The sequence below is a fragment of the Carcharodon carcharias genome, chromosome 12 (genome assembly GCF_017639515.1).
Source record: "Carcharodon carcharias isolate sCarCar2 chromosome 12, sCarCar2.pri, whole genome shotgun sequence".
NCBI classification, from domain to species: domain Eukaryota; kingdom Metazoa; phylum Chordata; class Chondrichthyes; order Lamniformes; family Lamnidae; genus Carcharodon; species Carcharodon carcharias.
This window is the reverse complement of record NC_054478.1, coordinates 99,539,707-99,554,903: the sequence shown is the minus strand read 5'-3', so window position 1 is coordinate 99,554,903 and position 15,197 is coordinate 99,539,707. Positions and strand designations below refer to the sequence as shown.

General features: G+C 45.2%; 1 protein-coding gene across 1 annotated transcript in view; it reads left to right on the top strand.

Annotated features, from left to right (window-relative positions):
• The window catches only part of stat4 (signal transducer and activator of transcription 4), a 141,758-nt gene that overhangs the window by 57,629 nt on the left and 68,932 nt on the right, over positions 1-15,197 (top strand). The window contains exons 4-5 of the mRNA XM_041200881.1: positions 4,922-5,020; positions 6,674-6,766. Of these exons, the coding sequence (XP_041056815.1) occupies positions 4,922-5,020; positions 6,674-6,766 (192 nt within the window). The remainder of the gene's footprint in view (positions 1-4,921; positions 5,021-6,673; positions 6,767-15,197) is intronic.

Here is a 15,197-nt window from a genome sequence, read left to right as displayed (position 1 = left end):
AGAAGATTTAAGTACAGGAATAAAGGTGTCCTGCTGCAATTGTATAGAGCAGGCTTGTCCAAGTTTTCACCAGCCACTCAAGGGGCTGGTGAACAAATTTCAGAAAAATAAGGTTTAGCACGTTAAACTGAATTTCAACAAAGGTTGAGGTATTGCGAAAAGAAACAACTTGCTGAGCAAAAATAAAGCAATGTCATAGCAATGAATGGTTAAGTTTAAAAAAAGTAACTCCTCCACACACTCACTCACTCTCTCACTCCCAAACACACACTCAATCTCTCACACATGGCAGCTAACCTCTTCCCCAATGCCTTCACCTCCTCTTCTCCAACCTGGGCTCAGTGTCTCACTCCCACGCCTTGCAGCCAGCCTCTCCTCCCCTGGCCCTCAGCACTCACTTCCTCCCCTGGGCCCCGGGCACCCATCTCATCCACCTGGCCCACGGCACTCGTCCTGTCCCCCTGGCCCACGGCACTCGCCCTGGCCCACGGCACTCGCCCTGGCCCACGGCACTCGCCCTGGCCCACGGCACTCGCCCTGTCCCCCTGGCCCACGGCACTCGCCCTGTCCCCCTGGCCCACGGCACTCGCTCCGTCCCCCTGGCCCACGGCACTCGCTCCGTCCCCCTGGCCCACGGCACTCGCTCCGTCCCCCTGGCCCACGGCACTCGCCCCGTCCCCCTGGCCCACGGCACTCGCCCCGTCCCCCTGGGCCCACGGCACTCGCCCCGTCCCCCTGGCCCACTACACTCGCCCCGTCCCCCTGGCCCACGGCACTCGCCCCGTCCCCCTGGCCCACGGCACTCGCCCCGTCCCCCTGGGCCCACGGCACTCGCCCCGTCCCCCTGGGCCCACGGCACTCGCCCCGTCCCCCTGGGCCCACGGCACTCGCCCCGTCCCCCTGGGCCCACGGCACTCGCCCCGTCCCCCTGGGCCCACGGCACTCGCCCCGTCCCCCTGGGCCCACGGCACTCGCCCCGTCCCCCTGGGCCCACGGCACTCGCCCCGTCCCCCTGGGCCCACGGCACTCGCCCCGTCCCCCTGGGCCCACGGCACTCGCCCCGTCCCCCTGGGCCCACGGCACTCGCCCCGTCCCCCTGGGCCCACGGCACTCGCCCCGTCCCCCTGGGCCCACGGCACTCGCCCCGTCCCCCTGGGCCCACGGCACTCGCCCCGTCCCCCTGGGCCCACGGCACTCGCCCCGTCCCCCTGGGCCCACGGCACTCGCCCCGTCCCCCTGGGCCCACGGCACTCGCCCCGTCCCCCTGGGCCCACGGCACTCGTTCCGTCCCCCTGGCCCATGGCACTCGCCCCGTCCCCCTAGCCCACGGCACTCGCTCCGTCCCCCTGGGCCCACGGCACTCGCTCTGTCCCCCTGGCACATGGCACTCGCTCCGTCCCCCTGGCCCACGGCACTCGCTCCGTCTCCCTGGCCCACTGCACTCGCCCCGTCCCCCTGGCCCACTGCACTCGCCCCGTCCCCCTGGCCCACGGCACTCGCCCCGTCCCCCTGGGCCCACGGCACTCGCCCCGTCCCCCTGGCCCACGGCACTCGCCCCGTCCCCCTGGCCCACGGCACTCGCCCCGTCCCCCTGGCCCACGGCACTCGCCCCGTCCCCCTGGCCCATGGCACTCGCCCCGTCCCCCTGGCCCATGGCACTCGCCCCGTCCCCCTGGCCCACGGCACTCGCCCCGTCCCCCTGGCACATGGCACTCGCCCCGTCCCCCTGGGCCCACGGCACTCGCCCCGTCCCCCTGGCCCACGGCACTCGCCCCGTCCCCCTGGCCCATGGCACTCGCTCCGTCCCCCTGGCCCACGGCACTCGCCCCGTCCCCCTGGCCCACGGCACTCGCCCCGTCCCCCTGGCCCACGGCACTCGCTCCGTCCCCCTGGCCCACGGCACTCGCTCCGTCCCCCTGGCCCACGGCACTCGCTCCGTCCCCCTGGCCCATGGCACTCGCTCCGTCCCCCTGGACCCACGGCACTCGCCCCGTCCCCCTGGGCCCACGGCACTCGCTCCGTCCCCCTGGACCCACGGCACTCGCCCCGTCCCCCTGGCCCATGGCACTCGCCCCGTCCCCCTGGCCCACTGCACTCGCCCCGTCCCCCTGGACCCACGGCCCCCATTCCTGTAAGAAAACATTTTTCTTCTCAGCAAACTTATCTGCCACTGATGTTTACTGCTCCTCTGATCACAGATTGTTTCTCTCCTACATTTGCTGCTCTTTGCCTATTTGCAGCAAACGTGGAAGTGGAATGGCCTGTGATTGGAACAGCAACTCCTTGCTGGATCCTCCACTCCAATTTACCCATCTGACCAGTATTTTGAAAAGTGGCTGTGGGGGCCACATAGAGGTGCTTCGCAGGCCATATCAAGCCCGCAGGCCGCCTGTTGGCCAAGCCTGGTATAGAGCCTTGGTGAGATTGCACCTGGAGTATTGTGTACAGTTTTGGTCTTCGTGTCTAAGGAAGGATGTAATTGCCATAGAGGGAGTGCAACAGACTATAATCACTGGGATTCTAGGATTGTCTTATGAGGAAAGATTAAGGAAACTGGACTTATGTTCCCTAGAGTTTTGAAAAATGAGAGGTGATCTCATTGAAAGTTAAAATTCTTACAGGGCATGACAGGGTAGATGTGGATGACATGTTCCCCCTGGCTGGTGAGTCTAGAACCAGGGGACACAGTCTCAGAATAAGGGGCAGGCCATTTAATATGAGGTGAGGAAGAATTTCTTCATGCAGAGGGTGGTGAATCTTTGGAATTCTCTACCCCAGAGGGCTGTGGAAGCTCAATCACTGAGCATGTTTAAGACAGAAATCAATAGATTTCTGACATCAAGGGATATGGGGATAGTGAGGAAAAATGGCAGAGGTAGCTGATCAGCCATGATCTGTTTGAATGGCAGAGCAGGCCAGACCGATTGAATGGCCTACTCCTGCACCTATTTCCTATGTTCCTAGGTTCTCCAATCTATCCATGTAACTGAAGTTCCTCATCCCTGGAACTATATACATGAATCCTTTCTAATGTCTTCACATCCTTCCTAAACTATGGTGCCAAGAACTGGACACAATACTCCAGTTGACGTTGAACCAATGTTTTATACAGGTTTATCATAACTTTTTTGTTTTTGTACTCTATACCCCTTTTTTTAAAGGCCAGCATCCCTTTTGCTTTATTAACCGCGTTCACAGCCTGCCCTGACATCTTCAATGATTTGTGCCCATATACTCCCAGGTCCATCTGCTCCTGCACTCCCTTTAGAATTGTGTCCTTTATCTTATATTGCCTCTCCTCGTCCTTCCTACCAAAATGAATCACTTCACACTTGTCTGCATTAAATTTCATCTGCACTTGTCCGCCCATGCCACCAGCCAGTCCAGTCCATTTGAAGTTTAACACTATCCTCCTCACAGTTCACAATACTTCCAAGTTTTGTGTCATCTGCAATTTTCAAAATTGTGCCCTGTGCTCCCAAGTCTTGGTCATTAATACATGTCAAGAAAAGTAAGTTCACCACTACTTTCTGTTTCCTGTTATTCAGCCAATTTCACATCAATGCTCCTAGTATCCAGTTTATTTCATGAGCTCCAACTTTGCTCACAAGCCCACTATGGGGCACTTTAACAAATGCCTTTTAGAATTCTGTTTACACCACATCAACTGCATTACCTCATCCAAAAACTCAAACAAGTTAATTAAACACAATTTGCCCTTAACAAATCTGTGCTGGCTTTCCTTAATTAATCTGTATTTGCCAAGTGACTGTTAATTCTGTCCCAAATTATTGTTTCTAAAAGCTTCCCCACCACCGAGGTTAAACGGAATGGCCTGTAGTAGTTGGGCTTATCCTAAACCTTTTTTGAACAAAGGTGTAACATTTTCAATTCTCCAGTCATCTGACACCGCCCCTGTATCTAAGGAGGATTGGAAAATTATGTCTGGTGGCTGTTTGTGGGATCTAGACTGTGTGTAAATTGGCTGCTGTGTTTCCTACATCACAGTAATAACTGGAATTCAAAAGTATTTAATTTGGCTGTGAAGTTCTTAGGGATGTCTTGTGATCAAGGAAGGTGCTCTATAAATGCAAGCCTTTTTTTCTTTTTTAAGATGAATTGCAGCTCTATGCCCATTGTATGTTCCACCTGGAGTGAAAGGAGGAGTAGATAGCTTGAAAATAGATTCAAGAGCCATGATGAGTGGGTGTGCAAGTATACATTAGTTCTGTGAATGAAAAGAAACATCTGCCTTCGTCAGACATCAGATTGGAGCTGCAACATCTTTGACCTGTTGGTGATGGGCTGTAGGATTTGCACTGTGTTGCTGATATTGGCTGATCGTTTGCTGCAAGCATAGCAAGGGCATTCCTTTCTGTTTAGTGGTCCCATTTATTGAAATTTACCATTGCATTCTTCCTTAGCCCTGAGAACTTTGTGCTTTTACTTCCACGACCTATGGACATGGCGGCTGTACTCACTTTGTTCACTGTTCTTGCCATGAATGCTGCACATTTTCTGTAGTGGGAAGGTTCTCCTTAGCTCCACGTGTGGCTATTTTCACCTTAAGGCTATTCTGCGAAGGAATCTGTCTTGGAAATCCTCCAGCCATGTTCCGAAACAGGAGTCAACCTTTCACCATCAGTATTGCCTGTAGATATCCAATTTCATTACAGCAGTTATGAAGACATATGTGGCCCAGACTGCCTGATCTTTCTTCCTGCCCCAGGCTGAAATAAGTTGCAAAAAGCAAATAATGTGACGAAGGAACATATCTATGAGAATAATAGTCTGCTTTCTTGGATCGTTCCTCTGCAATTCCAAAATATAGTGATGCAAGGCATAAAAATAATTCTGCCTCTTTTGTTAGCACTGAGTTTGAATATTTTGTCATTACATTATCATTTCCTTTTTGCTATAGGTGCAGTATCTGGGAAATCCTCTGCATATGGCATCCGTAATCGCAAATTGTCTCAGGGAGGAGCGGAGGATTCTAACAACTGTGAACACACCTGAGCAGGTATGCAACATTTTTTTTAGAAGCTTATGCAATTCATTGTCAGCTAATAATAATTTATTTGTCAGTGCCTTATTCTATATAACCAATGATCAGTCAGGAAATTTTGGGGGTGAAAATTGTCTTTTGGCAGTGGTATGCAATGGGTAATAACAATACAGCAGCTTGTTTTACACCCTGGATTAAATTTCTTCTCCATTGAAATCATTAAATGTAGATCAGAATGTAACTCAAAATACACTAACTTACAGCTTTTTTTGATGCACATATCTTTAGAGATAAAACCACCATAGGCTGTGAAATCTCTTCTCTTCCATCATTTACTGGGGTTAAGAAGCACTTCCAGCATTGGTTGCTATGCCTGTACAGTAGACAAGTGACACTAAGGAAGTCACCACTAAGAACCCGGCTGCTTTGCTTAAGGTTTTATTTTATTAAATGGTTTGAAATCCAATTAACTTCCATCAAGATATTTTTTCAGTCTTTCAAATAGTAAAGTGAAAAGAAATAACCTATTTATAAAGGCAGAGAAAATTCTAGCTCACAAGCAAGTTTCATACCAATATTAGATTGTTAGTTCCATATAAGACTGAAAATCAATGTTACTTTTTTTAATGAAATGCAACCGCTTTCTGAAATAGATATTTTCATGTTAATCAATTTATAATTGCAATTATTATTATTGGCAACATTTCACCACAATATCAAGTGATCATTAGGAAATTAGGAAAACCTGATAACAGCACATTAACAGGTTTATTTAACAACAATGATATCCAAAGAGCTAATTGGCAATACCGTCAAACACTGTTGGTTGTGACTCCAACAACAATACATTACAAGTCATTAAAAATGAGCTGTCCTGCATATTGAAATTCTGACTATTGAGTGCTGTCCAGTAAACTGATCAATGATATAATTGCTTGATGTTCCAAGCACACACACAGGTGTTTATGCACTTGAGAATCAGGATCAACTATATTTTGTATTAGCTGTAGTATCAATTGTAAAACATATCAGATTTCAGTTCTGCTGTTCTGCATGTCATCTGTAGGATCAGCTATTGCATGTTTCAGCTGCACCATATTTCAGCCCCAGAATCAGCAGGATGCATTAGCTGTAGGATCAATTTTCCTGAATATCAGTTGCAGAATGCTTCAGTTGTAAAATCAACTGTTGGACATACCTACAACAAGATCAGGTGGAGAATTTATCAACTGCATGTAATGTGCCTCAATTATAATATTGGTTGCAGCAGGTATCAGCTGCAAGATCACACACTTCCAAGTGTCTCTACAGCCAATCTCAGTGCATAAATGAAATTTAAAAAGGGAAGGTCCATGATAATTCAATTCTTTACAATGCAACATGAACTCCTCTGTTGGATTTGGGATTTTGTTCGAAGTAACTACTTGCCCACATATTCATGTCTGGCATAACTAGAGTTCACCCTGAGGTTTTTTGGTATGAAGGGAAGAATTTACTTTTTGAAATGGAACGCTAAAAATCCATTCTCTTGTCAATGGTTTTGGAGTCATTTTTACCGATTGGAAAACACAATTACAACAATAACAAATTGAGGCGAGGCAAACATATTCCATTTCATTTATTGATGTATTTTGTCCCTGAAATTTTAATCTGTTTTATGTATATTAGGGGCTTGAGGAAAAATTACTACAGAACTCCATGATTTCAGAAAGACAAAGAGGTTTGGAACACCGAATGACTGCCATAAAGACCAATACACAGGTATGTTAGTTAATCATGAAGCTGTCGGTGTAACATAGAGTCTGTTTAGGCCATTTTATCAAAAAAATGAATGTGTGGGAAGTGGGGAGCTGAACAAAAAATGCTAATGGATTCAGTATCTGCTAGAATGCAACCTCATCCACCACCAATTCATGCTGAAAAATTTTGAATGCACTGAGTTTTCTGAGACGTGCCACGAGCAATTGAGGTTTCCAAGGATGAGTGCGTGCTCAAAAAATTACCCCCCCCCCCATTCATCTATGTTTATACTGCACTAAGAATTATTTCTATTCAAAAGAAGTGCAAGAAAATTAATAAAACCTGAAAGAAAAACAAATGTTTGTTTGTTGAGGCCTCATTAAAAGCTAAACATGTTCTTCAATGAGTAGCTGAGCTATACAGACTAGAAATATTACATATTCCATCCTATGTTCTGAAATAAGAGATCTCAATGGGGATGGCCAGAGAGACCTGTAGCTGGCCCTAAGGCATACATATGGATAGCATTAGGGGGCAGGATTGGAATCAGTTGTGATATCATCTTGGTTATCAGTACACCATATTAAGGAAATACTTGCTTATGGTACCCAAGAGTGTCTGGGTACAAGTGCACCCCAGTAAGGGAGGCAACATTTTCAGGAAAGCCAGGGCAGAGAAAATTGAAGCAACAAAGGTGAACATTTGGCTGCTGATTGATACTACACTTGAGGAAGTATCATTGGTGGAACCTACGTCGCCAATTTGGCAGTTGCAAGGGATACAAAATATCTGACATTTGTACCTGAGACTAACCTTGATGTATGTGCATGAGCATCTGAGATCTTCTCGGAATTTTGATCCCAAATCTTCCGTAGCAACGGTGGGAACATTTATGAAACCTAAAAACCTGCATTTATATAGTGCTTTTCAAGAGCTCAGGATGTTCCAAAGTGCTTTACAATCAATGAAATACTTATCAATTGTAATCACTATTAAAATGTAGGAATGCACTCAATGCATCAATGACATATGTGTTTCCAACATCAGTGACAAAACTATAATAAATATGACTGTTCACCCAACCTAACGATATCACAGAATTGTTACGGTGTAGAAGGAGGCCATTCAGCCCATCAGGTCTGCACTGGCACTTTGAGCATTTTAACTTAGTGCCAATCTCCTGCCTTTTCCCTGTAACCCTGCACGTTGTTTCTATTTAAATAATCATCCAATGCCCTCTTGAATTCCTTCAATTGAACTTCCAGGCAGTACATTCCAAAACCTAACTACTCGCTGTGTGAAAAAGTTTTTTCTCACCTCACATTTGCTTATTTTGCAAAACACTTTAAAACTGTGCCCTCTGGTTCTCGATCCATTTACAAGTGCGAAAAGTTTCTCCCTATCTACTCTGTCCAGACCCCTCATGATTTTGAAAACTTCTGTCAAGCCTCCTCTTAGCCTTCTCCTCTCTAAGGAGAACAATCCCAACTTCTCCAATCTTTCCTCATAACTGAAGTGTCTCATCCCTGGAGCCATTCTCATAAACCTCTTCTGCACTATCTCCAATGCGTTCACTTCCTTCCTGTAGTGTAGCGCCCAGAACTGTACACAATACTCCAGCTGAGGTCTAACCAGTGTCTTATATAAGTTCTTCTTAACATTCCTGCTCTTGTACTCTATGCCCGTATTAATGAAGCCTAGAATACTGTACGGTTTAGGAACTCTTTCTACCTGTCCTGCCACCTTTAATGACTTATGTACATGTACACCCAAGTGTCTCTGCTCCTGCACACCCTTTAGAATGGTACCCTTTATTTTGTACTGTCTCTCCTTGTATCACCTCACACTCTCCACACTGAACTTTATTTGCCACCATCTATCTTCCCACTCCATCAATGTGTCAATGTCCTTTTGAAGTCCTACACTGTCTTCCTCACAATTTACAATTCTCCCAAGTTTTCTGTTGCCCACACAATTTGAAATTGCCCTCTGCACATCAAGTTCAATATATCAGGAAAAGCAAGGATCCCAAACTGACCCCTGGGGAACTCCACTACAAACCTTCTTCCAGCCTGAAAAATACCTATTAACCATTACTCCGTTCCCTCTCCCTCAGCCAATTTAGTATCTGCGTTGCTACTGTCCCTTTTATTCCATGACCTATAACTTGGTGGCACCATATCAAAAGCCTTTTGGAAGTCCACATACACCACACCAATGGCTTTGCACTCATCAACCATCTCTGTTACCTCTTCAAAAAACTCTAGCAAGTTAGTTAGACATGATTTTCCTTCAAAAAATCCATGCTGATTTTTCACTGGTTTTTCACTGTCATATGTATAGAGTATAGACCATGTGTTCTAACATTCTTCCACTGCCACTTAGTCCTCTTCACTTACAAACTGATTTAGCCAATACTACCCCCTGAAGCCCACTAACTGCAACCTCCAACATGCATAGCTGTGTCGATGTTTGCAAACACTGAGTGTAATGTAGGATAGTGTGTGATGCTATCAAGTGCAAGTTGTTCCTCCAGGACTTGAATGCCAGGAAAGAAAGCAAAATCAAACCCTAGCTGCAGCATTTAACTTCAAAGAATTTATGTTGAAATATATCATGCATATGACATTTTTGTGGTTGTGTAAATACTTGAGTGGCAGTGAGTGTGAAGTAGAACAAGAGCTAAGGGTGGGATGGTACTACCTATAAGGCATGGAGGAATTTTCATTTTCCTCTACTCCCCCCAAATCTTATATGCAAGGATGACTTCTCCAAAAAACGTCAAGAACCCTAATATTTGTGCCTATCTATTCCTTTGTGTAATATGCTATCTTGTGCAAGGAGAAACATATTCCTGTGACATTGTAAGTTGAGTGTTTTGGCTTTGGAAATGCAATCTTTACTAAGTGTACTATCTGGCTTGCTATAGTCATGTGACTCTGCCGTGAGGCAAGCTGACTGTAGGCTGCTATTTCTGATCAGTTTAACAAAGCCTCTCACGGAGAACACACTGAAGGAGTATAGCTGTCTTTGTACATGAAACATGGTATCAGGAAGTGAAGAAAAAATAGATTTTTGAATCTTGGAAATTGTGAGAGAAGATGCAGCTCAGAAAGGCACATAGAAATGTTCAAATCTGAAATAAGAAGCTGCTAAAAAAAGGAGTTCAGGAAAAGCACTGAGTACAGAACAAGGACAAAGGATAAGCAAACACAAATTGAAGGCTGCAAGTAAATGCAGGGTCAGTGAACATGGTCAACTTTGGAAACGTTCCAATCCCAGCTCCAGTAGAAATGAAAGACGATACGTGGCAAAATTGGCAGTTTTTCCACCTACAATGGCAAAACTATGAGATTGCAACAGACTTAATTAAAAAGCTGGAACCGATGAGAGTAGCCACACTCCTAACACAACTGTGGAGGAACTACTACAAAGTATATGCCACCCTAGATCTAACCAACGAACAAACGAAAAAGACAACAGAGATTTTGAAAGTCTTGAATGAACACTTTGAGCCCCGAGTGAATGTTACGTATTCAACACTAGAGCACAAGGTGCACAAGAAACTGTTGAACAGCATGTGATTGCAGTGACACAGCTTGCAGAAGCATGTGAATTCAAACAGCTGATTAAAGATAGATTAGTCTTTGGCATGCAAGACCCCACGGTGAGAGCAAGTCTACTGAAAGATGAGAAACTGATGCTAAAGAAAGCAATAGACAAGTCAAAATGCAGAAGTTGTGAAACGTCAGCTGGAACATATCTATGGCAGAGCAGACCAGGAGATACATTGTGCTGAGAGATAGTTCAAGCCAAAAGAGTGGAGCAATTGCAAAGGGCAATACTGCAGAGGACAGCTTGCACAAGAAAAGAAGGATTGCCCAGCATAGGTAAAGCAATGTTTTAACTGCAAGAAGCAGAATCATTTCGCACAGAAGTGCTTGGCCAGAAAGAAGTAATGCAAGCCTATACAGATGGCCACTGGAGAGATATCAACAGAAAAGCCTGATGAAGAACAATGCACGATACAGCAGGTTGTTCAGTCAAGTCTATAGGTGACAAATAGCTTGTGACTGTTACAATGATGACCGCAGAGGGAAAATATCAAGTGAGCAAGAAGTGTTAGATAGACACTGGTGTGTCATACAACATAAGGACCTTCACAGACCTGAGCAAAGTGGCTCAATATAGTGATCCAAAAATGAAACCCTTGAAAGTAAAATTGAAGCTATATGATGGCATGATACTCATACCGAGAGGACACTTTAGTCTGAGAGTAATACCAAGAAGGAAGATCTTGCGTTCTAGATCATAGATGGGATGCAATGGCCACCCATTTCAGCTAGAGCAAGTCTAAAGCTTGGGCTGGTAATCCTGAATATGCCAACAGAGAAAGAGCTACAAAAGCCCCCAGAGAAAGGGCAGAAAAAGACACTAGAGAGTGGGAGACCATTTTCAAGTGTTAGGAAATAGAGATAGTTTAAGTAAGTTTTTTTTGTATTTTGTGGGTGTTAGGAATGAGTTTTAGCTTTAATGTTTAAGTTATATTTGTATTTCTATATCTGTGTGTAAAGAAGAGGTCAAGTTGAGTTTTAGTTTCACTTTAAAAGGTGCCTGCATTTCTAATGCGAGTTGTTGCAGCTAAGTTAAACAAATAAGAGTAGAGAAACTGAGCTGTTGCCAAGCAACAGGGTCCAGAGAAGCAGGTCCTTCCCACAGACACATGCAGAAGAAACTAGAAATAGCAGTTTGATTGGAAGCTGTTTTCAGTTCAGTTGGCTTTGAAAGTAGCTGCCAGGAAAGATGGGAGCAAAGGGGACAGAGCCAGTCCCAACCTAAAGAAAGGACCACAAAATCTATGGGAGTGGAACACGAGAAAGTCCCAAGCAGACCTTCCAGTTCACTAGGAAAAAGGACAGGAGCCTGGAAAAGGTCCTGTTAGGTGAAGTTAAGAGCGGCTGGCAGAATTAAATGCTCCAAGCTTCAGAATTAAAGAGACAAAAGCTGCAGAAAGCAGATTTAATGTGAGAACAACTTGCAAGAGGCCAGAACATCCAAAGAAACAACTGAAGGTTTAGGCATGTGAAGCAGTTGTGTCCTGTTGGAGCTGAGTCAGTGAGGGAGTGCATGGAGGAAAGGTTGAATGCATGTGGTGACCAGGAAGGAGAAACATTGGAAGGAGAGTTCATCAACCTACGGAAGATGTCTGATAGAAAGTGTTGGTTTGGGAGAAGATTCCAAGGTGAGGTCTTGGAGAGCGGAGGTTGGAAACCCTCATGTGAAAGACAGTTGGCTCACAGTGTGAAAGTGTCTGGGGGAGGGGGTTAGTTGAGGAGAGATCCAAAGCACCTGGTTGGGGTGGCATCTGACACTTGGTTTCAGAGTGTGATGTGTCTGACCACAGGGTGCCTATTGGTTTACATGGACTGTGTCCTTACTGTGAACGTTAAAGTATAAGATAGCTTTTGTAACTTGTGTTATCCTTACAAATCTGTTTATATCTGTAAATATATGGTTGTGGGTGAAGGAGTATTATAATATAGTTCATATTTTTTTGTTTAATAAATGCTTTATGCTTTTGTTAAAAGCTCTTTAGATTTCTTTTATCCATTCATGGGATGTGGGATTCGCAGGCTGGGCCAGCATTTATTGCCCATCCCTATTTGCCCTTGAGAAGGTGCTGATGAGCTGCCTTCTTGAACTGCTGCAGTCCATGTGGTGTAGGTACAACCACAGTGCTATTAGGAAGGTAGTTCCAGGATTTTGACCCAATGACAGTGAAGGAATAGCGATATATTTCTAAGTCAAGGGGTGAGTAGCTTGGAGGGGAACTTGTAGGTGATGGTGTTCCTATCTATCTGCTACCCTTGTTGTTCTAGATGATTGTGGTCGTGGGTTTGGAAGGTGCTGTTGAAGAAGCCTTGGTGAATTCCTGCAGTGACTCCGGTAACTTTGTTCAATAGTCTTTCTCCACGTGTCTAAACAAACAATTAAAAGTTAGGATCTAGCAAGCTGGGTTCCACCTTGGGATCAGGCTTGTCCAGTGGTAACCTCAGCTGGGATTGTACCACAAGTAAATCACAAGATGGTTGCTGACCATATCAGTGCAATGAAATTTATGAACTGAAGTTAAATGAAGCTGTTCTACAGGAAAATGTTCACATCAGAGCTGAACTGGAAGATTTGAAGTGCAAAATTCAAGCTGAGCCTATAGCTTTGATTATGTATGATATACTGAAGTCTTCAGTGAACCAAGCTGTGCAAGATCTGAAATGTCAGAGATGACACAAAGGGACCCTCAATATCACAGTTAGAAACTCCAAAACGGGAGTTGCAAAAGCTCAACCAGATCTACAGGCGCAACTGCAAGCATATACGATCAACTACCAAAGCTGCTCCTTCACTGCAACTGGCCGGTCAGGGAGGAGGGATAGCACCAGCTGTACTGAGTACAGAACTACCATCTATACCAGATGTCCATATGCCCCCAACAACTGCAATGGAACAACAACAGTCACCAAGGCCACAAGTGCCACAGGAATGACATTCTCTGGACAAGGAACATCACCCAGACATACAGCCAATGTCAATTCTCACATGGACCATTAAGAGACCTGCACGATTTAATGACTATGTGTGCGATGCATGTGCAAAGACTGGCTAGTGGAACAAATGGTTTTTAAATGCATGATAACAGTGGTGTATGGTGGGTAACTTGGGTAACTCACAGTCATACAGGATCATGCATGCAAATCTGTCTTTTGTTCACTAGGAAAAAGGGGATGTTTGTACCTTTTATTCAATATGAAAAGGGGATGTTTGGATTTTGGAAATGCAATCATTATTAAGCGTACTACCTGGCTTGCCATAGTCATGTGATTGCCATGAGGCAAGCTGACTACAGGTTGCCATTTCTGATCAGTTCAATAAAGCCTCTCACAGAGGACACACTGAAGAAGTGCAGCAGTCCTTATGAAACAGAAGTTACCCACCTAGAATGGCAGACATGTAACAACCTGCAGTTTATGTTGTCAGTAGGTACAGTGATTTGTTGTGCAAAGTCCTTTAAAGGTGTAAGTTGTGATTTTAATAGGAATCTTGTTGAATGGCTTATATATGTGGAATTCTATAAATAGCTCTTAGATTGCATGAGTATAAGGCGTGGGCAAGAAGTTGGCTCGTCACCACCTTCTCACGGGCATTGGGGATCGGCAACAAATGCTGACCATGCCAGCAATGCTCACATCCCATGAAAGAATAAAAAAAATAAATAAAAGGGAAATAGATTGACTGGCAACTTTCTATGACATGCACATGCACCTTAGACACCTACTTAACAGATCCTGAGCTGAGCTTATGATCCCATATTTTCTCCATCACTGCCTAGTTCCACCAATGCATCACTCATCTCCACCCTTGCCTTAGCTCATCTCCTGTTGAAAACCTCATCCATGATTTTGTTACCTCCAGATTCGACTATTGCAAACTATCTTGGCCAGCACCCATCCTCCACTATGACTTAGTTGGAAGGTACAAGTCTAAGTGGGTAGAGGAACAAAGGAATCTCGGAGTACGAACACCAATTACTAAAAGTTGTGACACAGATTAGCAAGGCCATTAGAAAAGCAAACCAAGCACCAGATTTTATTTCTGGGGGGAAAGAACTTAAACTAAGGGAGTTAGCTCAATCTGTATCAAACCTTGGTTAGACCACACTTGGGCCGAGATTTGCCAGCCCCGTTGTGGCAGGGGACCCATCACGAGAGATTCAGCAGCCCATTGACTTTTGGCAGGACTAGACAATCCCAGTGACGCAGTCGGAAAATTCCACCCTTAGAGTAGTGCATGTAATTCTGATCACCATATTATAAAAAAAAATAGAGATACTGGACAGGGTGCAGAGAAGATTTACAAGGATGATGCCAGAAATGTGTGAGTATACATATCAATAAAGGATTGACAGGCTGGGCCTCTTTTCTGTTGAAATAGGAATGCTGAGGGTTGATCTTGTAGAGGACTTTACAATTATAAAAATCATAAATTTGATAGAGTGAATACAGAAAGAATGCTTCCTCTTGTGGGGACAAGCATAACTATGAAGAGGACTATAATCCTAGCCCCTTTTGGGACTATTCCGGATCAGACGTACTTCTCAGATGATCGCTGTCACTGAAGGTTGAGAAAGACTGGTCTCACAAACACTTAAATTGGCCCGAAGAACCAATCCAACTCCCCCTGAAGGAAAGGAACCACCAGAGAATATTACTGTCATCCCGAAAGTCTTTTTAACAAGTTTTAGCCAGATTATAACAACCCGGATATTATAAGGGCCTGGGCATGTCTCCTCAACGATGTACCTACCTCTCCACTGAACAGTATACGGAGATGCGCTCTCGAGTTTGACTACAGAAGACTATGTGAGGCAATACATTTCCTAAATGATATGAAAGTG